The sequence below is a fragment of the Lepisma saccharinum genome, chromosome 1 (genome assembly GCF_977018435.1).
Source record: "Lepisma saccharinum chromosome 1, izLepSacc3.1, whole genome shotgun sequence".
NCBI classification, from domain to species: domain Eukaryota; kingdom Metazoa; phylum Arthropoda; class Insecta; order Zygentoma; family Lepismatidae; genus Lepisma; species Lepisma saccharinum.
In genome coordinates this window covers 92,600,968-92,627,150 of record NC_139229.1, presented here as the reverse complement: position 1 = coordinate 92,627,150, position 26,183 = coordinate 92,600,968, and the positions used below count along the sequence as shown (strand labels likewise).

The 26,183-nt window shown below is 38.2% G+C and overlaps 1 protein-coding gene across 1 annotated transcript in view; it reads left to right on the top strand.

Annotated features, from left to right (window-relative positions):
* LOC145984317 (cilia- and flagella-associated protein 43) overlaps window positions 1-26,183 on the top strand; it is a 100,824-nt gene that overhangs the window by 64,178 nt on the left and 10,463 nt on the right. Inside the window, exons 16-22 of the mRNA XM_083117976.1 lie at window positions 3,405-3,713; window positions 4,518-4,712; window positions 5,967-6,113; window positions 8,182-8,336; window positions 10,713-10,907; window positions 21,732-21,966; window positions 25,846-25,998. Of these exons, the coding sequence (XP_082974102.1) occupies window positions 3,405-3,713; window positions 4,518-4,712; window positions 5,967-6,113; window positions 8,182-8,336; window positions 10,713-10,907; window positions 21,732-21,966; window positions 25,846-25,998 (1,389 nt within the window). The remainder of the gene's footprint in view (window positions 1-3,404; window positions 3,714-4,517; window positions 4,713-5,966; window positions 6,114-8,181; window positions 8,337-10,712; window positions 10,908-21,731; window positions 21,967-25,845; window positions 25,999-26,183) is intronic.

The following is a 26,183-nucleotide window of genomic DNA, read 5'->3' as shown; positions in this document are numbered from 1 at the left end:
CATGTCCTTGCCATCTGATCTCTTGTAGTGCTACAATATCAATTTTGCGTTGTGTGATTACATTGGCTATTTCTTGCATTTTACCTGGTATTAACATTGTTCGGACGTTCCATGTTGCTATGGACCAATCATGTACCTTGTTCTTGCCTGGTTCGTCATCTGTGTTCCCCATCCTTATCCGAGGCTGATGTGCAGGTTTCTTAACAAGTTGCTTTTTTACGAGGTGAGGTTGTCAGCCTAACGCTCAACCATTTTAACCCTTGGAGGGGTTTTTCTGTTGGGGTTTACTCCCCTAGATGGTCGCCTACCAGGGCTATGGGGCCATCTCCCCATGTCATTTGATTCGGGTTTCCGTCCCTTAGACCAGTTGCTTTCACTACAGCTCTTGAGCCTGGTCCGCCCTTCTTTTGCTAGTTTTGGTCCGCCCCGGTTTCCCGGTACCCTCCATATCTGGAGGGCGTTCCCATATCCGCCACCTAGGGAGGTGCCCAATGGAGGACTAGCAACCCCACACGGGACAGAATCGCACTACACTGTGAAAAACTGGCCTCCGAGAGAAACCTATATACCAGGGCAACAAAATGTGAAGTATGCTCCATTAGTTAATTCTAACAACATATTGCTTCCTCCTTTGCATATTAAATTAGGCCTCATGAAGAATTTTGTAAAGGCCATGGACAAAGATGGAGATGGTTTTGCATACCTCAGGAGCTTCTTCCCAAAACTAAGTGATGCTAAAGTGAAAGATGGAATATTCGTTGGCCCCCAAATTCGGAAACTGTTGAGAGATCACAACTTTGATAGGAAGTTAAGTGTCAAAGAACTAGCTGCCTGGAAGGCTTTTAGTGCAGTGGTGAATGGATTTCTGGGCAATACTAAAGCACCAAACTATACTCAATTAGTTCTGGAACTCCTTGATTCTTATGCAAAGCTTGGATGTCAAATGTCGCTCAAAATCCACTTTCTCCACTCCCACCTGGATTTTTTCCCAAAGAACTTAGGAGCCGTCAGTGATGAGCAAGGGGAAAGATTCCATCAAGACATTCGCACAATGGAGCAGAGATATCAAGGTAGATGGGATCCTCACATGATGGGCGATTATTGCTGGTTCCTAGTTAGAGATAGTGATAAACATTACAAGAGGAGGAAATTAGGGTAAGTGCATCCATTGTGATAGCTGTATATTGTGTATATTACATACACACACACACACACACACACACACATATGTGTGCGTGTTTGTACCTTGATCTTTTTTACATCTTATTGATATTTACTCATACAAGTGTAATAACTGCATTCGTAACCTAGTTAAAAATACAAGTCACGTAATATATTTTCGTCGCCTTCACTATAATCCTCTTTACCAGTGTAACACAAAAACGTTACATGTTACGACATTTTTACTATCATAACCAGTGTTTGAATCGGAAATTTAAAATGGTTCAGAAGCATTACAGGTGTTAGAATATATATATAACATTTTAATGACATAAAATGTTAGATCAATCAGGACTCTATCCTGACTGTTTATATGTTTCTTATTTTACATAATTTTCTGTCATTAGGTTAATTGCAGTTATGAGGATGAATGACGATTAGATGAAATTAATGGTGTGAGTCACAAAGGAACACCCATGCTGAGGCTGGGACCCAAACCTGGAACTTTTGGTGGTGAGATTACGAGTCGATCACTCCATATGCTTAGCCACTGAAGTAAAATCAAATTATTAAATCACTAACTAACTCTCTAGCATCTTTAAACCCTTAAATTTATGGCTGCAGCAACACAAGCCTTCCATCTGTCCCTATCCTAAGCAAGATCTATATACTCTTTCCCATCCTTAACGATTTCCTTTAGGTCCATCTCAACTTTATCTCTCCATCTTCATCTTGGCCTTCTTACAGGTCTCTTACCATCAGGATTCCCCAACTAAAATCCTGTAAACTCTTCTTTCCTCTCCCATTCGTGTCACATGGCTTGCCCACCTAAGTCCTCTTGATTTAATCATTCTAATAATATCTGGAGATGAATACAAATTATGTAGTTCTGAATTATGTAACCTTCTCCAATCACCTGTCTCCTCATCCCTTTTAGGTCCAAATATTTTACTAGGGATTTTATTTTCACATACTCTTAATTCATGTTCCTCTTTCAGTCAGCTGGATTTTAATTTTTAAATTTAAGTTTTTGCCACACAAACTTGAGGAAGAATTAGTGACAATTCTTAACCTTCTGACTGTGTCACAGTTTTAGTTAGCAGGGCATCTGACAACCATGCAAGAGGCCTGAGTTTGATTCCCGGCAGAGGAGAACCGGGACATTTTTCCACCTGTTCAAGCAGCTCCGGTGCCCTTCCAGTGTCGTATAAAATGGGTACCTGGAGGAAACTCTGGGGGGGGGGGGGGGTAAAGGCAGCCAGGGGGCACTTTACCTTTAATTTACCCTGTCTCTACAAAGGTATCAGCCAGCATCAGTGTTTATTGTGGGGAGCAATATGTAAAGAACATGAATTTTGTTCTGAACATGTAAATAGATTATTACTGATAATAATAATAAAAGTATACAATAACCCGGCATAGCACACATAACACAAAAATATGTAACTCTTATGGCCATAAGTAAAGTTTTTCGGGATCCCTTACCTTCTGTCACTTATGTGGTGCACTGTACATAGAATCACTTCCATTCCTCACTCACACACTGTTCTTCCCTTATATGAAGGTGGGGGGGGGGGCTTGAGTCAATGATCCGTTGTTGGAGGGGATAAGGGGGCACTGGTCACAGCTTCAGCTCCCTGCTTCCTTTTGCCTTCCTCTAGGCTGGCTGACGTTGTTCTGGCTTCGAGCCCGGAACTTCTTTATTCCTCTTGGCCAGGGTGGAGTGGTATCAAGCTCTATCTTCCACTCACCTTCGCCACCTGCACACCAGTCGCACTTCACTTACTCATTTCCCAAAGTGTCGCCCCTGCATCCCTGTATGCATATATGCAAAGTTTAACCACACCTCGAAATACACACCCTCACTCCTGTCACCTCTATCTTGTTGTGTCCCTAAGATGCCAAAACTTCCCTTGTGTCCTTGCAGTGTTGCCATTTTCTTTAGCCTTGTCCAGTGGCTCTAACACACACACACACTAATACACCAAAAAAAGAAAAAATAACAAAAAGAACACCCTAGCCAGTGTGACTTGCCTGAGGGGCATGGTTCTCCCTCTCGCCATGCCAAGCAAGGGACTAGGTGCGACTTTGAGAAAAAAAAATCATACGAATTTCTAAGTGATAAATGAAAACAAAAAGCCAAAAATATAATAAAAAAAACTAAATTTAGGGTGGCACTACATTATATATGAAATCCAAATCTACACTTGTATTAAAAGACCCTATTGAATTCTCTTTAACAGTATGTGGTACTTCAATTGCAAAAGGAGTTCAACAAACGCTTCAATGAAGAACTTCTTCTGAAGCAGAGAGAAGTGTCCTTAGTTCGTGAGAGAAATGATCGGTTGAAAGTGATCGTAAGTGATTATAGATTAATGGGTGAATTACTTGATGAATATTGGAAGATGGAATTCTATGTGACACCTGATAAAACTCTGAATGTTGCCAGAACAGAAACCATGAGGCAAAGCTCAATTACGGACAAAATATTTGAACCTCAGTGGAGTTATCTGGAATTTCCTGAAAAAATCATGGAAGTTGAAACATCAGAGGTAAGTCTTGCTTCTTAATTATTGTTTCTATTCTTTGTGTATGTCCTGCACTGTGGCTGTGAGGTCTAATACATCAGGTTTTGGACTCAAGCAAACGCATGCTGGTTCGAGTCTCCTGGGGGAAGCATAACAATTTTTCTCCTGAGATTTTGGCCAGTGTATAGGACCAGTGACCACTCACCATCATAAGAAAATTGGGGAGCTTCAAGTAAGTAGTGTAATGCAGTCATAAAAGCTCACAATGACTGGCCATACTGACCACACATCACCGATCGTCACCATCTCTGCTGAGGCATGTTGGAGTGAGGGCGGCAGTTGGTAGGTAGGTCCTGGCCCTCACGGGCTGTTGCTTCATAGTTTATTATAACATTATTTTATATTCTTTGTGTATATTTTTTAAAAAATGAAATGATTAATAAATTGATACCTAGGGCTGGACCAATATTGATACTTGAACACAGTAGCAATTTAAATAGTTATAAATGTTACAATATTATTTGCAAAACAATATCATTGCTCAAAATATGGGATAATCAGAATGTAATATCATTATCATCTAATTCACTTCTGCTAAGGAATATTTTTGAAGAGGTTATAAAAACTCAATATTTTGCAAAATTGTCAGGATATTTTAACTTTGCAAAATACAGTGGAACATCCAAGCCCTGGCTGGTACAGAACCTTTGTCAGTGAGACTATTAGTCAAGTAATTAACATGTTTCGCCACTGGCCAAATGAAGCATGCCATTAGTTAATAGTTATACAAATTTTATCATAGTGCTTTTCTAACTGCCTTCTTCACAGGTCAATATTCCTCCATATATATCCCCAAGTCAGGCAAAAATTCTGGCACAGATAGCAGCAGAGGAGGAGAGGAGAAGACTGCTTGAGCTTGCAGACAACTTTCGGGAGAGAGCTCTCATAGAAATGATGGATGGGGTGTTGGAGGTTAGGTGGGAAGATACACTGAAAAAGGATGTTCTGCAGCCTGAGTGTATGGTAAATATTTTTAAATATTAGGATGAGTTAAAAGGAAAAAAAACCTGTTCTGCTTGAATTCATGATGAATAAACAAAACTATGTGGTTCTTCATTGGCTGATGAATGATTGATGTTGTTCTTCATGGGCTGACAGATTATTAGTGTGGTTATTCAAGTGGTGATGGATTATCAATGTGGGTTTTCATGAGATGATGAACGATCAGTGTAGTTGGTTCTTCATAGGTTGATGAATGATCAGTGTGGTTCTTCATGAGTTGATGAATGATCAGTGTGGTTCTTCATGAGTTGATGAATGATCAGTGTGGTTCTTCATGAGTTGATGAATGATCAGTGTGGTTCTTCATGAGTTGATGAATGATCAGTGTGGTTCTTCATGAGCTGATGAATGATCAGTGTGGTTCTTCATGGGCTGATGAATGATAAATGTGGTTCTTCATGGGCTGATGAATGATAAATGTGGTTTTTCAGGAGCAGATGAATGATCGGTGTGATGATTCCCATTGCTACTTTGTATCTTTTTTTATGTCTCTTTTCCAGCAGAATTAATTAAGTAAATGAGAATTAATGGTGATTTGGAAAAAAAAATTACGGAATGAACACAAGCACCCAGGTCTTTTCAAAAGATTTGAACCTATATCACATAAGAAAATTACTGCCATGAATACTGGTTATCATCACATTGATCCTGATATCTAAATTAGAGCTAATTAAAGGCCAGTGAGTCTTTACAATTAAATTGCTTCACAATTGATCTCACTATGCCAGTGTAAGCTAAATAGAAACCAGACAGAAATGAAAATCGCAGAAGAGGGCTGCAGGTAGTAGAAGTGCAGGGTTGATTTGATTCACAATACATGCACCAAGGTACACAAGGTAACAGTCCTCCTCCGTGTCCGTGTGGTCTAAGGCACTCTCCTTTGGGCTCCGACTGTGGGATGGCATGGGTTCGAGTCCACCTGGGTTGTCTCTGGGTTTTCGGCCTGTGTATAGGATCGGTGGCAACCCACCATCGTGAGGAAATTGGAAAGCTACGAGTGAGTAGCATTACCCGATCATAAAAATATCCTATAAAGGCTGGGGGTTCGACATGCTGACACCCCATTACTGGATGCTGAACTCTACACCTCTAGGCAGGACTGTGGGAGGGAGACTGGCAGTCGGGAGATAGGCTAAGGCCCTTACTGGCTGTAGAGCCACGGGTTATTATTTGCACAAGGTAACAACCTAGAGTAACATAAATGCTTCATTTCAGGTTGCAAAACCCCCAGAAGAATGGGCCGAGGAGGATTTAAAAGCTGTGAAACAATATGAAGAGAAAGTTAAGGCACTAAATAGCGACCGAGAGAGGTACAGAAGAATGCTAGATCAAGAGTTCAAGAAAGTCAGGATACTTGTGAATGTATGTATAGGTTGCAATCAATATTTTGCTAGTGCTGTTAAATTGAGAAAAAAAAATGCTCATGATTAGGATTGAGCTGACACCAGGGTGACTAGACATCCCAGTTTTGCTGGAACAGTAACAGTGTCCTGAGAAATATTTTAGGGATGTTGAATTTTCTAAGTTTTAACCCAGAAGTGAAGTAAGTTTTATTTTGTGAATAATTTGATGTTATCATTATCATTAGCACAAAAAATGAAGAAGAGTTAGAAATATATGTATAAATACACATATTTTCACAGTACAATTAATAGAAATTTTCAGTTCAATTGGTATGATGAAAAAAAAAGTCATGTTATTTTTCATACAATGAAGGCTTGTAATTTTTTGATTATGTAATGTTGAGCAGAGAACTATTGCAATGAACTCATGCAATCTCTGCTCAACAATGGGCTCCTGCATAGTCAATTAGTTAATGCTCTCATCTTTGGTGTGAGAGGTACCAGGTTCGGTTTCCAGTGGGAGCCCCTAAAATTTCAGTGCTGTTGTGCATCACATGGACAAGTGCGGAGCTCGAAAACAGCAGAAATGGAACTCATGGACTGACCCACTGCATCACCCAATGGAAAAAAGCTGCTTGGCAGGCCCACCCTTAGAGGGCTGTTGCACCATAGACTTCAGTTCTAAAAAGGAAATGTATCAAGTAAGAAATTAGTGTCCGTCGACCACACCCACTGTTTAGTTGTCGATGCAAAGTAATATAACACAGTTACTTTTAGACCACTAAAAATAACTGTGTTAGATTATTTTGCATCTACAAAAAGTGGTTATGCGAACCTTTAAGAAGAACATAGATGTCTAGTTGTCACAAGTCTGAAATCTATTGCAAAGTGTACTACAAAAAGTGGGAACTTCAATAATTTACAAAATAAAAAATGCAAATTTCTAGTCTCATTTTGGAATTGCAACCATAAAAATTTGAACAACAGTTCATAAGATATTTTTTTTAGAGAATGAAATCCATAGCTCCCGTTGGAAGAGCACCATATTTTTAAGCAGCGGTGGCTCGAAGGGCAGAGCTGCCGTGCCATGGCACTACCCTCAGAAGAAACTCATACATCGCCAAAGTATTGTTAAATAAATACATTTTATAATTTACATACAAGGAGATTCGAATCTTGCAATTGGTCAAGCTGACGACCACCTCAACCTCCATGTGGCATCACCAGCTGTTTCGTACCCTCGCGAGGAAATGGTCCGAGCCATCCAAGAGCTGGCCTAACCAAGTTGACACAAGTGCAGAGGGTTGTACAAGTCTCAGCAGAGAACAAGGTGGGGGAGAGAAGGGGGGGTAACCCTAAGACACCAACCGAGCCCATTTTCGCTTGACACGAGGAGGGACATAGCTGCCACCTTCAGAGATAAATCGCTAAATTTGACTGATTAGTAAACCCGTTGGAAAGTAATTCGCGAGAAAGGTACTATCTACTTTTGTGCCTACTTTTGAAAAAACGAACGTAGTATTTATCCAAAGTTAAATGAACATTTAGATATAAGATAGATGCGTCCGAAGGGCCATCCAGACTTTTATTTTTATAAAGTAAAAAAATCCTATGGTGATGCAAGTTTCCTTTGACATTTTTTTTACAACAAATGTCTCGAATATTTTCGACGTCTAGTTGGAATACGTGTGCATTTGGGAGGAGAAGGTGAGAGGATTTGTTTTTACTTTCCTCCTGTAATTGTTGTGTTTTTAGGGAAGTTTCCTGTAGTGTATAAAATATAGATTAGTGAGTGAAGATTAATCAGATTAGTGCATTGTTACTTATCACACACACTGTTTTCCAAACGAGGATAAATTAAATGTTAAACATCTTGGCCAGTGGCGCAACCACATGGAGGGGGCAAGGGAGGGCATTGCGGAGGTTTTCTTTTCTTGACACGTTGACACTACCCATCATAGTAGCTGCTGGCCGCCACCTGTTGTGTCAAAGTAGGATATAAAATGCTTATTCAATGTAAGAACAACAACCACAGTATAATTCTCTAACTTCCCTACAATTTTCTCATTAGATTTAATCTCTTTCAGGAAGGTATTAAGAAGTTCGACGAGAGCCTTGAAAATCTGCTTCAGGTGCAACTCCAATATGAATCTGCTATGAATCAGGAATTGCTGAAAATAACCAGGATGAAGCTCATGAACTTCAAAAGAGCTAAACTAGAACGGAAAGAAAGGGAAATTGAGTATGTATTGTTGTTTATCTTGATAGATTTGTAAATGGATTTTCTCAATACGGTCTACACAGAAATAGATTTATACAATAAAAATGACTAAATTGAATGCAGAAATTTGTACAAATTTCTACATAAGCCAGAGAAGCAGACATTTTTTTATGACCCTTAACCAGCCACAGTATTTCAGAATGCTATCAGGACCTTTTTGTTTCAGTTTCTGTTGTGGAAAAAAAAAACTTTCAGAGTTCGTAAGTTCGTAGCAGACATGAATACATTTTTTTAAGAATAATGTTTCACTTAAGCCCTTAAAAGAAACTACTTTTATCCCATATGTTTATAGTATGTGAAGACACCAGTACAAAGAATGGAGTGGTTCAGTATAAGTAATGGACACAGGGAAGTGATCTTTCCCGACTGCTCTTCATAATTATAATGGATGCAATTAACAAAGAGGTGGGGAAGAAGATAGGAGAGGAGGAGATGAAGGCCCTGTTGTTTGCTGATAACTTAGTAATATGGGGAAACAAGGAAGAAGAACTATAGATACAGCTTGATAGTTGGAATGAAGAAATCAGAAGAGCAGGAATGAAATTCAGTGCAGAAAAGAGCGAGGTGCAAATAACAACAAGAAACAGAGCCAGAAATGAACCAAGAATAAAGATGGACACGAAATAGTTGAGGGTAGTGGAGAGCTTCAAATATGTAAGAAGCATAATTGAGAGAAGTGGAAGAATAGATGAGGAGGTAAACAGAAGAGGACAAATGGGTGGTGGACTATATCGAAGTGTTCAAAGATTAATATGGAACAAGGATGTACCTATGAAATGCATGAAGGTAATATACAACACATACTATGTGCCAATAACTATGTATGGAGCAGAGACTTGGACAATGACAGAGAGAGACAAAAGAAAGATGCAGGCAGTGGAGATGAAATTTTTAAGGAGTATATTGGGGAAGACAGAAGAAATACAATAAGGAATGAGGAGATCCGACAGACAGTGGGTGTGATGAAGCTTCAGGACAGGATAGATCAGGCACAGATGAGGTGGTTCGGACACATAAAGAGGATGGATGCAGAAAGACTAGCAGTAAGAGCTTACCATGCACAAAGAGTGGGAATAAGGCCAAGGGGGAGACCAAGATGTTGGTGGAAAGAGCAGATAGTGGAGAATGTTATGAGAAGAGGACAAGATTGGAACACTGTGAAAATAGAGGAGTGGTGGAAGACCAGAAGAAAATGGAGGCGCTTGACTTCTATGCCGACTCAGCCAGAGGCAGGAAACGGCGAATGATGATGATGTTTACTATTAGTATATGTCAGAGTTGTAACTGATGAAAGAAACATTCTTTCTAGTCCCTTTGGACAGATTGGTGTGTGGATACTTCTAAATGATACATAAAACTTTTTTTTTCCAATACAAAAACATAAATTATGTAATATATGTATACATGATGTCACATGCATAATTTTACCAAAAAATATTAAACCCTGAAACTTCTCTCTGTCGGTGTGTCTACAAGATACCATTTCTATAGCATATTATTGCTTCTAGCATGTCATTTGCCAGAAAAAATAATGTCAACAATGTATCTGTGATGCATGGTTGCATCCATACAGGATAAAATGAATGTTTTCAAGCACTCATAGCATAATAAAGAGACCTTCATGACCCCCTACATGCTGTAAAATTACACATATATCTAGAGCCGCAATAGCTCAGTTGGTAGAGCACCTGGCTACCATGGGAAAGACCCAGGTTCAAATCCCAGGGCAGGTGATGTGGACCAGGATATTTTCCAGTCATTTCACTGTTTCTTCACGACTCTGAGGTCCACCCAGCCTCATATAAATGGGTACTTGGGGGCAACCCTGTAGAGTAAAGGCAGCAGGGCATGATGCTGATCACATCATCACAACTATGGCAGAGATCAAGAATATGTGGAAGGAACACACACAAAGTGCCATGACTCATACTTGGGACCATTGGTGTCCAGCATTCAACATTCTCGACCAACAAGTTGACAAATACATATTTATAAGATTGGCAAATCATGCCAAATATCAGTAATTAAAGGTAATAATTTCATGGCACTATAATTTTGCCAACATATAATGATTGATTGATTTTACTTCCTTTACCTGCCACTTCTGGCTAATCATGAAGATGAGTGAAAATATGAAATTGATGATGGGACACCCACAAAGAACACCCAGGCCAGGATTCGAACCTGGAACCTCTGGCATCCTAGCGCACTGTGCTAACTACTCCACCAAAGTCAGTGCCATCATATAATAACATGAGTACTTAACAATGCTTCTAGTCTCTACCAACTTCTTGAGTTTCGACTTGTCATAATTTATGTTTATTTCTCTCTTGACAGGGAGAAAATGAATGCCAATCAGAAGGTCATCACATACCTATCAACTACTCTGGCAAAATTGAACAACGAAGTAGGAGAAAGCCGCATCAAATATGAACAAATGGTGTCCAAAGATAAACAACTGGAAAAAGGTTTTAAAAGGGAATTTGCAGATCAGACTGCATCAAATATAGAAGAACTGCACAAATTCTACAAGTAAGTTCTTGCCAATGCAAATAAAAATTTGGAGACAGAGAGAGAGAGAGAGACATCTCGAGCTCAACTGACTATAAATGTCAATATGCATTCTCACTTTTATTCTTTTTTTGGTGGTTGATGGTGCCTTTTAAAAACACCAGTCATCTTTGAGTTTGCTTGTAAATTCACTTTATGCACAGAGAGGCTAATTGGGACTGGACCTATAGTTTAAAGTGGGATCTGAAACACATATATGTGCATCCAACAGTCATCAGTCAATGCAAATATTCAATACTTTTGCAGTAATATGTGAAATCATCATGCATTAATAGTCATTCCAGTATAGAAACTCAATTACTAGTGTTACCCGTTGTTAAGTGTACATAATATCTGAATCGATATTCAATTGTTTGTAAAGTTGTGTGTTCAGGCATTTTAGAAATGGTTATTGTAAGTTTAGTATTAAATCGTTGTTATTTTGTATCCTCGTGTTGCACTTTATATTATCAAGTACCTACGTGTGTGAATCATTTAACCTCCACGTGTGCATACACGACAGAGATTTATACATGGCGACGAGAATTTAGTTAGAAATCGAGGATAAGTATGTTTCACTTCTGAGCTTCGTGTTATAGTGTAAATGTATAATGGCTTTAGTAGCTGGTTTTGATAAATATGATCCCCAAGATGGATCGATAGTAGCATATTTGGAGTGCTTTGATAATTATTGTCAAACACACGCTATTCCAGAGGACAAGAAAGTTCCTAGATTAATATCTGTCATTGGAAACCAGCCATATGAAGTTATGCGTGAATTATTTGCACCTACATTGCCTCATGATAAATCCTATCAGGATATTGCACAAAGATTAAAATCTTATTATAGTCCATCAAGTAACTATATTGTGCAAAGGTTAAAGCTTAGAAAATGTGTACAAGAAGAAGATGAACAAATAGAAGATTTTGTAAGGAGATTAAGGAAGATCGGAGAGCAGTGTGGTTATGGTGAGTTTCTTTCCATTGCTTTATTTGATTCACTAATTAGCGGAATCAGATCTAACACTATTCGTAAGAAACTCATTGCTGACAATGTAATGGAATTTCACAAAGCTTTTGAGGTAGCTAAGCAGATGGAAAAATTAGATGCAGATATGAAGGAGTATTATGTCCAGTTCAATGTAAATTTTGTGCACCCTAACCGCGCAAAGGTAAATAACTACAAGGATGATACGCGTTTGAACTCCGGTGCCAATTCTAATCCAAAACAGGATAGCTGGAAATTCCAAATTACTGTGTCAAGTGGATGCAATCTTAGGTTTAGACAAAATCAATCGGATAATGAGGGAAGTAAAAATGAACGGGAAAGAAAGCAACAATATTTCAAGCAGTGCAGATACTGTAAGAAATTCGGTGACGATGTTTCCCAGTGTTTCAAGTTACAGCGCAATAAAGAAACTAATAGTACTAAACCTTATAGCAAGTACAAGGCTAACGCTGTGCAGGCTGTTGAACCTGTTTCTTCAGATGATATGGACAGTGAGGTGTTAGGTGTAAATGACTTAAGGGTTGGAATGATTACTATGGAAGTAAATGGAGAAAGTAAATTTGTGCAAGAGGGATCGATTGGGTATACTTTGTCTCACTGTAATGGAAGTTCAGTTTCGTCGCAACCATATCTTAAATCTGACCATTCTTCATTGCCTATGAAAATAGCTCATTGTGATAAAACTACTAGTAAGTTTGTTTCTTCGTCCGAATATGTAATTGCTCTCAATATTAATGGTTCTATGTTGAACTTTGAATTAGATTCAGGTTCACAAGTTTCGATTGCAAGTAAAACATTTTGTGACAGTCAACTGCATGGTTCGCAATATCTGGAAGCTGTGTTTCACGATGTGCTAGCAGTATGACTTTGCCGTTAGTAGGAAAGGTTGCTGTAAGCAGGCACGTATCCAGAGGGGGGGCTTAGGGGGCTCGAGCCCCCCCCCCCCGAAAGTTTTAGGTTTACATTAGATAAAATGAGGTTTTTGATTTCTTGTGGTGTGAAATAAAATAATGTGACAATAATTTAAGGAGAGAAATAATTATCGAGGCAAGACGGAGAATGTTCCGTAACCCTGTTATTGATAATAGCACGTATCCAAGATGGGGCACAGGGGGCTCGGCCTTCTCCCCAGGAATTTTTTCAGTTTACGTTAGATAAAATTAGGTTTTTGGCTTCTTAAATAATGTGAAAATAATGTAAGGAGAGAAATAATTATCGAGGCAAGACGGAGCATGTTTTATACCCTGTTATTGTTAATGGCTCGAGCCTCCCCCCCCCACCTCCCTCAGGAAATTTTTCAATTTACACTAGATAAAATTAGATTTTTGGCGTCTTGAATAATGTGAAGATAATAAATTTATTAATCTGAGAGAAATAATTATCAAGACAAAACGGAGAGTGTTCTATAACCCTATTATTGTCAATAGCACGTATCCAAGGTGGGAATCAGGAGGCTCGAGCTTCCCTTCAGGAATTTTTTCTGTTTACACTAGATGAAATTAGGATTTTGGCTTCTTGAATAATGTGATGATAATTTGGGAGAAATAATTATCGAGACAAGATGAAGAATGTTCTATAACCCGGTTGTTGATAATATTGCACGTACACTTTTCTTACGCTTTCGGTGTTGTCGCAGCGCACTTGAGAAACTAATCACTGGAAGGCGGGAGAGGGTACGTTCTTGAATGAGAGAAGGAGTCAACTACTGGCGATATTAACGAATCGTTTTATCTACGGAACGTTCTAGAATATAATGAGGATATAAATACGCGGATTCAATTTTTCGGTTGATCTGTACAAAGAATCGGTTAATGAGATTTCAGAGGTAAGTGTGACAATTCATACAGTCGATTGGTGATCAGATCAGTCAGCGTCCTCTGATTGCTTTATGAGATATAGTGATTCGAAAATGAAGACATTGACGACAGCAGAACTTCCGGCGCCTCAGTGTAGTGCTAGTTCCGTTCGAGGGCCGAAGAGATCAAAGGCCTCTCTCTAAAGTGAATATTTCAGCAGTACCGGATATTGGAATGGTTTATTAAAACAGAAATAAACTGCATAGATCAACTGAAAAGCAAAGTTTTGAGTGATGATTTAGTTTTGTCAGAACTAAATTTCGTATATGCAGTCCGAGAATTTCATGGTATAAAAAAAATACTTTTCTTTAAGCCTACTGGGTTCGAAACAAATTCAAACACTTAACTACCATAAAGAGACAGCCGAAAATTTTATGAATGCCGAGAAGAGAAAGCAAGATGTTGCATATGTAAACATTTTAGACGGAAATTACAGGCTCTACCAGGACCCAAATCAGGGCTCTACCAACCGAACCACCTAGCCATCCTTGACTTCAACCGATTTTTCGTTAAAATGTCGACATAGTATTATACATGTCCTGTGTATATCAAATCGTAAGGTGTTGCCTGTATAGTGAACAAGCACAGAAAATATAGGAGAGAAGAAAACTGAGGAGCATTATCACCGGTTGAGGATAATTTTTTCTGTGGTCAACAAGAGCTACTACTTCGAGGTGAAAATGACAGTGGCCTAATAAGAGAGATTTCACACCGTGTCGCCTGAACGTTAGGTTTGTGCGGACTTTTGTGTCGCTACGGTGTGAAACGTTGCTGTTGATTGGCCCATTCCAATCGACATGTATCGTGTGTCCCTTCGGTCTGAAACCTTCCTAAGTCTTGAAAATCCAAGTCACAAGGATGAAAAATTAGGACCTTGTTAAGGTTAGGTGTGAAGGCAGGCAGACGACAGCACCCTAAATGATCATATCCAAATCTGCAGGAAGAACGCATCTTACTTCAATCTCCAATACGATGATAAAAACTTCTGGTGAGTTGATTTTAAAAAATGTGTCCGAGATAAAGAGAGGCGTGTGTTTGACGTTCCTCTTTTTTTTAAAGGAATACTGGGTCAAATGGGGTTATTACCTCACCAAACCTCCCTTCGGCACGTCACTGGAGATAAATGAGTAAGCATTTGATCATACTGGGAGACGAAACATTACATGTGTTGGGAACGGAAGGGTTTTCACTGTGCATTAATTGTTTCGTAATCCACCTGTATTCGAGAAGACTTCCTTTGTTTCGTGCCGATACATGACAAGACAGCGGAAGCTGTGACAGGCATTTTTGAACACTTGTGAGTGCTAAGGCCTGAATCTGAACAATTTGGTGGGTTTCGGCTTTTATAAGAGCTGCAAACATGGGTGGACAAGACACTTTAGTGGTGTTCAGGCTCGAATCAGAGAGAAATATTCGAGAGCTGTCTGCGTTCAGTTCGCAGCCCACAATTTGAATCTCGTGTTGTCGTCGAGTGGATTGTCCATCCCGTGCATGTGTATCAGCTTCGTAAAAACACTCAAAGACACCATAGATGTTTTTATACCTGATGAGAAGAAATGGACAAACCCAGATACTGAGATGGTTCCGGCACATAATATTAATGCATGGAAACAGAGGAGTCGAGTGGTAAAAAATGTTCAGATTTCACGTTCTGATTAAAACGATAGCCTTACAGTGGCAACGATTTAAGGGATAGTTGCTCCCAATTTTTTTATTTTTTTTTGCCTCAACATTATGACCTCTTAATATTAAGCCTTGGCTACCAAGAGAAAGTAAACTTTCCTTGCAAGGCCCTCCGCAACCCTCCCCCTACCCGTTTTGGAACCCAATTGCCACCTCTTGTCTTAAACACACAATTGTAAGGTTCTTACTATACCCCTTAAAAATGGTGTTGAGCCCCCCCCGAAAGGAATTCCTGGATACGTGCCTGGCTGTAAGAGTTCGTTATGAACATGTAGATAAAATACTAGACTTATATGTAGTTGCATGTGATTTAAAATATCCACTCATGGGAAGACAATGGATTAAGCATTTATTGCCTAATTGTCACATTAATATATCTCAACTTAGGCCATCGTTGGAAGTGTATCAAGACACGACTCGTATTTCGTTTATGTTAACATCTGACAAGTTGAAATTTGTTCAAGGGCAAACTTTGTTTAAGTCGAAGGATACGACTAATGCTTTGTCTGTGTTAACAGCTGACAAGTTGAAAATTGTGCATGGGCAAACCTTGATTAAATCACAGATGGTTAAGTGTGAAAATCTGATTGCATCTTGTGATGTGCAAGGATTAATAAAATTTATTAGGCACGAATATAAAGAGTTATTCAATAATGATTTGTCGCAGCCAATTAAGCATTTTACCGCAACAATTCCAATGAAACAAGGCATTACACCAATTTTTAAGAAATTTTATAATGTTCCGTATGGTTTACGTGACAAAGTTAAGTCTGAATTAGACAAATTGATTGAGCAATACATTCTAGAAAAGATTGACTCGAGTGATTGGGTGAGTCCTATGGTCGTTGTGTGTAAGAATGATGGTAATTTGAGGCTTTGCTGCGATTTCAAGAACACTGTGAATAAATATGTTGAAAACGTAACTTATCCATTGCCCAGGATAGACGAAGTGTTTCCAAAAGTTAATGGATGTGATGTATTTGTTACCTTGGATCTCAGAAGTGCTTACCTTCAAATAAAACTTGATGATCAAACTAAGCAGTTACTAGTAATGAATACCCCATGGGGATTGGTATAACATACTAGGGATGGCCAGATCCGGATCCTGGTGGATCCAAAATCTGGATCCAGTTCCAAATGGATCCGGATCCAAAACTTTCGGATCCGGATCAGTTTTGCCATCCCACATGAACGCTTCTTTGGAAAGTAAGAATGTGTTTATAACATATTGTTACCTGCTAATATACATATATAATATAATATACATACACACACACACACACACACACACACACACACACACATGCCTCTATGTGTGTGTGTGCGCACGCAATTTGTAATTAATACACTTACAAGGGAGGTCTAAGTCTCCCCCTCCGATTTCCATTAAACTTGGCAGGTGTATAGAGTGGTCCAAAGAAATAAGTGTTTTTTTGTTTCGGCTAAAAAACTGTTTTAGAGGGCACGCCCCCCAACCCCCCACTCAAATGTCAAGATGAGGACAAATTTAAGTGGGCATTTGACCCCATGTCCCCCTCCGATTTCCATGAAACTTGGCAGTGTATAGAGGGGCAAACCTCACATTTATGTGCGTTTTCATTTCCAATACATTCGAATGAATACATATTCGTTTCAATGGCATTTACAAAATCACCTCTGACATTTTATGTTAAACAAGTAAGATTATTTGTGTGCACGAGTGTGTTAGCCTATGCTTAGCAAATTATTTTAGGAACAACACTTGAAAAAAATCTTGAAGGACTAACTAATGAAAAATTTATTTGTAATCGAAGATCATAATACCTTTTAAGGTGAGGTAATTTTATAATGGGATTGAGATACAAAACTCTCGGATCCAGATCCAGATCTGGTATTTTCGGATCCGGATCCATTTGGCCATTCCTACAACATACTAGATTGCCATTTGGTGTACGGATCGCATCACAAATATTTCAAAGAACTATTGAAGGCATACTACAGGGATTAGATTATGTCATCCCATACCAAGATGACTTACTTATTGTTAGCAAGGGTTTAGAACAAGCAGTTACCAGAACACTTGAAGTTTTAAACCGTTTGAATGAGTACAATGTTAAGGTTAATTGGAGCAAGTGTTCATTCTTCAAAAACAAAATTGATTAGAAGGAATACATCCTTCTGAAAAGAAGCTGCATGCATTGATACAATGTCCAAAGCCTTGCAACACCAAACAATTAAAGGCTTTCCTTGGAGGCATTAAATTTTACAGAAGATGTGTGCCTAATCTGACAGTTATCTTGTCAGATCTTTACAATTTATTGAAGAAAAATGTGCGGTGGCAATGGACAAATGATTGTCAGCGGCAATTCGAGGCAGCTAAACTGGCTTTGCAAAATACCAAGGTCCTTGTTCCATACAACCAGAATAAAGAAGTTATTATACATTGTGACGCATCTCAAAATGGATTAGGTTCGCAATTATGCCATAAAGTACAAGGGGAATGTGTACGATTGAATGTATTTCATGTACGTTAAATAAGCAAGAGGTAAAGTATCCTATGCATGAAAAAGAAGCTTTATGTATCATATATGCAGTGAGGAAATTCCAAAAATACGTACACGGTATGTACGGACAGATTCAATGCCAGCTAAGCAATTGTTAGCTATGGAAAAACCAATTCCTATTATGGCGTCGCCACGCATTCAAAGGTGGTGCTTATTTTTGGCTTCCTTCACATATAAACTAATATGTACTAAAAAGGTTGAACTTGCAGACATGTTATCAAGGTTGCCACTTCCTGTCGTACATGATGATGATCCTAGGCAAGAAGAATTTGTGTACCAGGTTACGCTTACGCCGAATGCAAAGCAGGCGATTTTGACGTATCGTAAATGAGATGAAATTCTTAAGTTAACGAAATCTTATTGCAAGAATGGATGGTCACAAGATGTGAAAGGATTCAAAGGAGATGAATTGAAGGAACTGTTGGCGTACAAGAGAAGACAGGCAGAATTGAGCATTATGGATGAGTTATTATATTAGGGTTGGAGACTGGTTGTTCCCAAAGGAGTGTGAAATTACATTATTCTGGGTTTAAAACCTGGGCTATCTCTTTTTATCATAATGTTCAAATGGGAGACTCTGTTTTGTTCAATTTCTTGGATTTTAAGGTGATGTGACATTGTGATTAAAATACATACATTACAATTTACTAAGAATTATAAAAATATCACTGTGTCATTAATATAAAAACAATAAGGAAAACATTTCAAATATTTCATGATTATTTATAAAATATAGAGGCCCATATTGTGAAATATTTATGTAGGCCTACGTGCGAGAATAAAATATACGCGTATAATAAATTTCTTACCTTGGATATTTAATTTGGACAGGAACTCCATTCTTCTCTTGGCAACCTCTGTGGTGAAATGGTTATTAGCACAGTGCACTATGACGCCAGGGGTCCCGGGGTCAAATCCAGGCATGGACATGGGTATTCTTTGTGAATGACCCTTCATGAATTTCATCGTATCGTCACTCATTCTCATCGTCGCGATTAACTAAAGTGGCAGAAGAGCAACACAAAATAACAAATCAAATCCATTCTTCTCTTCTTTGCGATGCCAGAGGCCTGCATATCCTCACGATTTGAAGTTTATCCTCATGCAAAAGGAGAGTAAATTGTTTCAGCAATAGTTCGTTAATTATGTCATTCATTTTCGTTCACTACGCGACGCAGCACAGATCATTCAAAAATCCGGCCAGTCAGTCTACCCCAGCCAGTCATAAACAAAGCAGCAGAGGGGTTGAAAACATCGTAAAGCGTGGTTGGTGAAGGTCAGTGGCCTGCGAGTTCTGCATGTGTTTGATGGGACAGTGTTGTTTTGGCCTAGAGGACAAATTCCCTATCACATGCCAGCCACTCTTTTTCCCGTTCCTGTAATAGTAGTTTAGCTTCAAAATTTCCCTTACCTGGGAAAAAAAATCCCATGCTGGTTAGTGCATTGGCATTGCTGTAAGGTTTTACCGCCGTTGTAAAACGAAGAGTTCCCTGTCTAAGAAGCCACTACAAATACGTCACCGACCACCCCCAGGTGCTGGTCGGGGAAGAATATAACCGTTGATGGCTGGTGGTAGTTTTTAAGGAAAGGAGTCCATCCCCATGTATAGAGCGAGCACAAGGAAAACAAATCTTGGGCGAAAAATCCCCGCACAGCCTTTTCTTCCGTTGAGCTCGGGCCATAAGGAAGCATGGTCCACTCTCCCCCTCCTCTCGTCGCTGGAGTACGGTGCACAGGAGTCGTGCGTTTTATACTATCATTTTTTCTCGTGGTCGTTGTTTGAGAGTGAAGCATCAGTCACATTTGATAGTCGATTATTTTCTGTAATTAATCTGGGCTTCGGCGATAGCCTAGGTAGCCTAGAATATATGCACCTGGTGGTAGATAATGGTCCCTTATTCTCATCTTCAGAATTTAAAACATTCTGCGATGAACGTCACGTCAATTTGTACCATTCTCCTGCGTACCATCCTGAAAGCAATGGTCAGGTCGAGTGCTGCATGCAGACAGTGAAATCAAAGCTAGACTGTGCTGTACCCGAGCAATTGAATAAGAATATGCATGTCAACGTTGAAGAATTATTGCAGAGAGTATTGGTGGCTTTGAGAAGCGAACATGACACATCAGGTGACAAAACGTCACAGCAAATTATATTTTCCTACATTCTCAGGAATAAATTTGATGCCTAAATGGAAGAAATAATAGATCAAAACTGCGAAAGGGATAAAGCAGAAGCAGATGAAAAGGTGAACCAAAGAGGCGATTTTATGTGGGTTATGCTACCATTTAAGGACAAGAGAAATGCTGTGAGGCATGTCAAGGGAAAAATTATAGCATGGAAAAGCAAAGTTACATGGCTGGTGAATGTTGAAGGTAGAAACCGGGTCGTGCATGAAGATCAGTTGAAGTGGATACAAGACAAGAAAGATAGATATCATTTTGGAAGTCAGAAGAAGGAGGAGGATAATGATAAATGAATTCATGGACCAGATACAGGTCAGGATGGCAGATCAGTTTTCTGCGATGAATACTTATTCATTACAGGAAAAAGTGGAAGTAATGGCAGTGGTTCTGTGGAAGCTTCTACACCGGATGACAAACCGTCTACATCGTATTTGGATGATTCCTGCAGCCCACATCAGTGACAACAGCAGCATCAGTGTAGGAGGTCCTCTCGACAGAGAAATCCGCCTGATAGACTGAAATATAACTAAGTCAAATAAGGAAGAGGGGGAATGTTAAGTGTGTATAATATCTGAATCGATATTCAATAGTTTGTAAAGTTGTTTTACGAGATTGTGTGTTCAGCCATCTTAGAAATGGTTATTGTAAGTTTAGTATTAAATCCTTGTTATTTTGTATCCTCGTGTTAAACTTTATATTATCAAGTACCTATGTGTGTGAATCATTTAACCTCTGCGTGTGCATACACGACACCCGTGATTAAGAAAGATACTATTTTTTTTGTTTACAGTGTGTATATATGGTATGTACGTACAATTTGCGCACCATATTATTTCCAGAATAATTACATCAGATGATTGCAAGTTACAATTCTTGGTTTTTATTTAAATACATATATTGAAATCGATTCAACATTCGAGATGTATCTGGAAAATTCTCACTCTTGAATTAATATGCCAACAACACCTACTAGTGCAATTCATAATGAAATGGATACACTGTACATTATGAAATTATTCATGGTCGTTCTTGACTTGGTAAAGGAAAATCACTTCCAGCCAGCACTGTGCAGTATCTCAAAAGCAGCATTCCAGATGTGTGGAAGCAGTGCTGAGAGTGGTGTATGCACAGTGGAGGGGAATATTTTAAAGGTGACAAGTAGCTTCTAAGATAAATAGGGGAAAAAGAACCTTTACAAAGTTGATGAATTACTGGGTAGACCTCATAAGGCATGAACAAATATTTGAAACTAGAAACAATGTATCTAAAGATATCTGTTTGGCGGTTACGTGGAGAGAGGTAGTTAGTTCATTCTAATCTACTCACAGTTCATTTTTCATGCAGTTTTTTGTTCACAATTGATTTCACCACACAGTTTCATCAGGCACATACTGACGAGTAGAAAAAGCCTGACAAAGCTATCAGACAGGTGGCAAAATCAATTGCAAATAAAATCTGTGCGGAAAAATGAACTGCAAGTGGATTAGAATTAACTATATGAAACAATACTCACAAAGCAATTTATTTCCAGGAAGCGACCAAAATTTACTCACAGAACATCCTTGTCTGCTTCTGTATTATCAGACCTTGCTAATTTTGTGGTTGGTGAGGCTGAACCACCTTTCTTGCCGAATGAAGCCAAGGACTACATAAAAAGTCTTGACGAGCTGGATACCCAGGAGACTGCTGGTGCAATGATGTTTGATGAACATGTGTGGAATAATCTGTGTCGAGTTCGACGTATACGAATTCAATATGAGCTAAAGGTAGGCATACTAATACTTTGATTGATTTGCATTATTTTACTTCGCTTTTTGTGCCACTTTTGGCTATTTTGCGAAGATGGGGATGAGTGATGACATGATGAAATTGATGAATGGACACTCACAAAGATCCATGCCCAGGCCAGGATTCAAACGTGGGACCCCTGGCATCGTAGCACCATGTGCTAACCACTCTGCCATGGGGCCGGCTCATACTAATACAGTGCAAGAGCATATGATGATGACAATTGTAGGTGACCAGTAATATAGCAGTGTGTTAGGGGGTTAAAAATCAAGGGAAAAGAATTAATTATTCTTTTGATCTCAAATATCTGCCCTGTTTAGAGATGATATATACAGATAAATCTTCATCTGGTTGTTGAAAACCTCTTTACCTAAAGTTTATTGATCCAATATCTGAACATTTTGATAAAAAAAAAAAAATGACTGGATATCCATCTTCAAAATTATCCAGTTATTGGATTTGATTTTATGGATGACTAAAATATCTGGATAATCCCAAGGAAATGCTACAGGGCAGGCATTAGCCTTCAAAGGGCTTTGGCATCATACAGTTGTGCTTTTGGGTATTTCCATTAATTTTGTGCCAAAATTGTGGCAAATGTGGATTTCGTTATTAAATAGCAGGTATGTTTAATATTCTGATTGCTTCATGTGTGAGTATATAAATTTTAGACAAAACTCTGGTAGTTTCATATGGCATGTCTCAACAACTAAGAAGATGGTTGAGTCTTCTGTCCTACGATTTGTCACCAAACCAAAAAGTGCCAGATTCTGTTGCTACAAAATTCAGCTTACTTTAGGCTTTGAACAAAAGAAAGAACATATGGTGATCTTGGTCCCTATCCTCACCTCTTTTCGCAAACAGGGGTGAAGTCTTGACAACAAGAATTTTCAGCTACAGCCACTTTTCTACCTACTTTCACAGGTACCTTTCTGCTAGATGGGGATATTAATTGCAATACAATACTTATAATCAGTTCTGTTTCACTGGCATTTTTTTATAGTCAAGAATATTTTTTTTTAAAAAAAATGGATCAATGATCATTTCTGAACATACCACAATATTTTGAGGAGTTCTTATGATGAACAAACACAATCAGGCCTGTTTTGAGGTATAGGCTAAGGGGGTTGAAGCCTATGGTGCCATTAAAGGTTTTTTTCTTTTAAAAAAAAGACAACAAATGCGATGGAGATATTTACACTTCGCAGAGATATATTCTGGCAACACGCTGATGAAATATTATTAAATATGCTAAACTTTTTAAAAATCATAAATGCAAACTAATATCACTAGAATACATATATGAACTTTTTCTCTTTCACAAGTACAAAATTAACTGAATCTAGAAGTATTTTTCATGCTGAATGCGAGTATATTTTTAGATTTTTTTCCATCAGGCAGTGTTTTTGTGTGACAGACGTATAAAGTTTTATTAAATCAGTACTTAACGTAAATTTATATAATAAAGCAATATGTCATTCTGGCTTTCCTAAATCGTTGAAAATAATGATTTGCAGGCATATTTTGCATTTGGGATATCTCTCTTCATGGTCCAGCATACGGGACCTTTTTTCCATTGTAGAAATCTGCTGGTGGAAATGCTCATTGCTGACAGACCCAAGATCTTCTGAGAAGTCTAGGTGGGAGTCTAAGAAGTGAATTTTTAAATACATGTTGCATCCCATAGCTTGGTATGAATTCGCAAGATCAGTCACTATTCATGATAGTTTTCTGCTTTATGATTTCCAAGAAAATTGCAACATATTTGAACGACTGCCAGGCTGCTTTTTCCAGTGGATTTAACAGTTCCTCAAAATGTTCGTCAGCCATTAAAGTGCTTCCCTGTGCTTTGCACCACAGCATGAAGGAGTACAGGGGGTGTGGAGTTAGGGCCCCACACTTTCTTGATCATGGCCAAAGATGGAGGTGATGTGATCAGCACCAAGCCCCTAGCCACCTTTAGCCCACAGAGTTTCCTCCAGGTACCCACTTTAACAATTCTGAGTGAGCACCGGAACCGCTTGAACAGGTGGGAAAAATCCCATTTCTCCCTTGCCTCATATCAAACTCGGGTCTCGCATGGTAGTCAGACGGCCTAACGACTGAGCTACCTTGGCTTAGTCAGCCATTAGTGATCTTATTTGTGGCCCTAGAAAAAATATTATTTCAGTTTCGCATCACACATTGGGAAATTTAGATTTCAATTACATAAATGCAGTAGAGTTTTTATCCATTGTTTTCACAAAATTTTTCATGACTTCTGGTTTGATATGCAATGGAGGTACATACAAATTTTCAGTATTGACTAAGGGGTATTCTTAACTTTCAGCACCACCACTAGGCGATGTGCTCTCTGTTTGGTCAGTGGCGTATTCCCCACTCTCCAGTCTCCACTTCCCCTTCCTTCTCAACTACTGAGCACGGCAGAACATGCATAAACCTATTCAGACCTGACTTGCTGATTTCAGCATAACATAACCCATACATCTTGAAAAGAAACACCAAATATAAGTTAAATACAGGTTAAAGCATCCAGTGGCAGGCAATAAAGAATACCACAATTCAATTTCAAAATGTAGCTGTCACAGAAAAAAAACTGTACCTGATGGAAAAATTCTAATTACATATTTGAATTCAGGGCAAAAATACACTAGACTTGCCGTTTAGTTTTCTTGTGAAAAAAATTGTGTTGACCAGTGTAATCTTTTAATATAACCTATATTATTTTTAATGAGTTTTTCTTTGTTACTTCATTTCCAAATTTGTAGGATGTAAATATCAGAAACCATGGGATAAGAAGAAAATATGGACGGATGCACATAAAATGTCAGTGCTTGGTAGTGCAAGGTGGTGCCAAACCACAAACCTGCACCGAAATATCTAGTTACGGGGCTGAACACAATAACAAACCAAATTGAAGAGTACCAAAACCAGGGTGGATTGATATAAATCAGGTGATTTTTTTCTAAAAAAAAAAATCACTGATTTAAATCACTCTAAATAAATAATTTATAGAATAATGTACATAAGAATTTTGTAGATATCAGAAACACTTTTGGTGAAAGTACATCACTCTCGTAATCATTTAATGGCGATTATCAGGTTCTGATATAGGAAAATAAAGGAAATAAAATATATGTACTGATGGTGTGAAGCTCATACGAAAGGAAATGTAAACACAGGATTTCTCTTGATTTAAAATTCAAAAATTTTACGGCAAAAAATAGTAAACATTTTGTGTAGAAAAATATACATAATACTAATCATGTTAAACCATAAATAGTGTCAATATCATTAAATTGTAAATAAACATGGCAGCTGATATTTTTCGAACTATCATTTAAAAAACCTAAAAAAATTCAGGTACAAAGACTATAAAAATATTTAAGTTGGAATTATAGACTACATCCAGAATGTTTTAGTTTCAATGGAAGAAAAGTTACTGAAATTATTATTAGTTTCATTAACAAACTCAACAAACATTTCCATACTAGTTACAGTATCAGAAACAGAAAAATGTATGTTTATTTGCTTTAATCAAACTGTTCAAATATTTTACAGGGCCATTTACTAGAAAAAGCCTTTCTATATAAAAAAAAACATATATCTATGTGCATAGCACCAAAAACCATGCAAGACATTTTAAGCACGTTTTTTTTAAAAAAATTGATTTAAATAAAAAAATGTTTTTTTAAATAAAAATCATGATTTTTATCCACCCTGATGAAAACTTTTCTTCCTAGAAGCACTGCTTATAATCTATTGTTATCTGCTATAATTTTCTAGTATGAGCAGAAATTGATAAGATAGTTTATATTGGATTAGCCACAACTGTAAGAACTTTGCTATCTTTTTAGTTGAAGGCACGCGCCTTAGAAATTGCAGAAGCAGAGGCTACTCTTAGTCACTTCCAGAAGAGATTAAATACTCAAAGGAACCATACCATGGAACTTGCTTCAGAATTAAATCAGATTAGAAATGATAAACAATTTCTCACTGATAACCTTCAGGTAAGTTACGGTATAAACTGCAAATTATCTCATTTTTTATTAAGTGTGTATGTTCCTTCTCTCTTGTTATTCTCTTTTAATTTTTTCTTTTCTCTTTCTCTCTTAGTCTGTGATAATGGAAAACACATGTCAAGAGAATAAAGATCTTCAATGATTTGAGTTTGTTTATTTTGCTTCACTTTTCT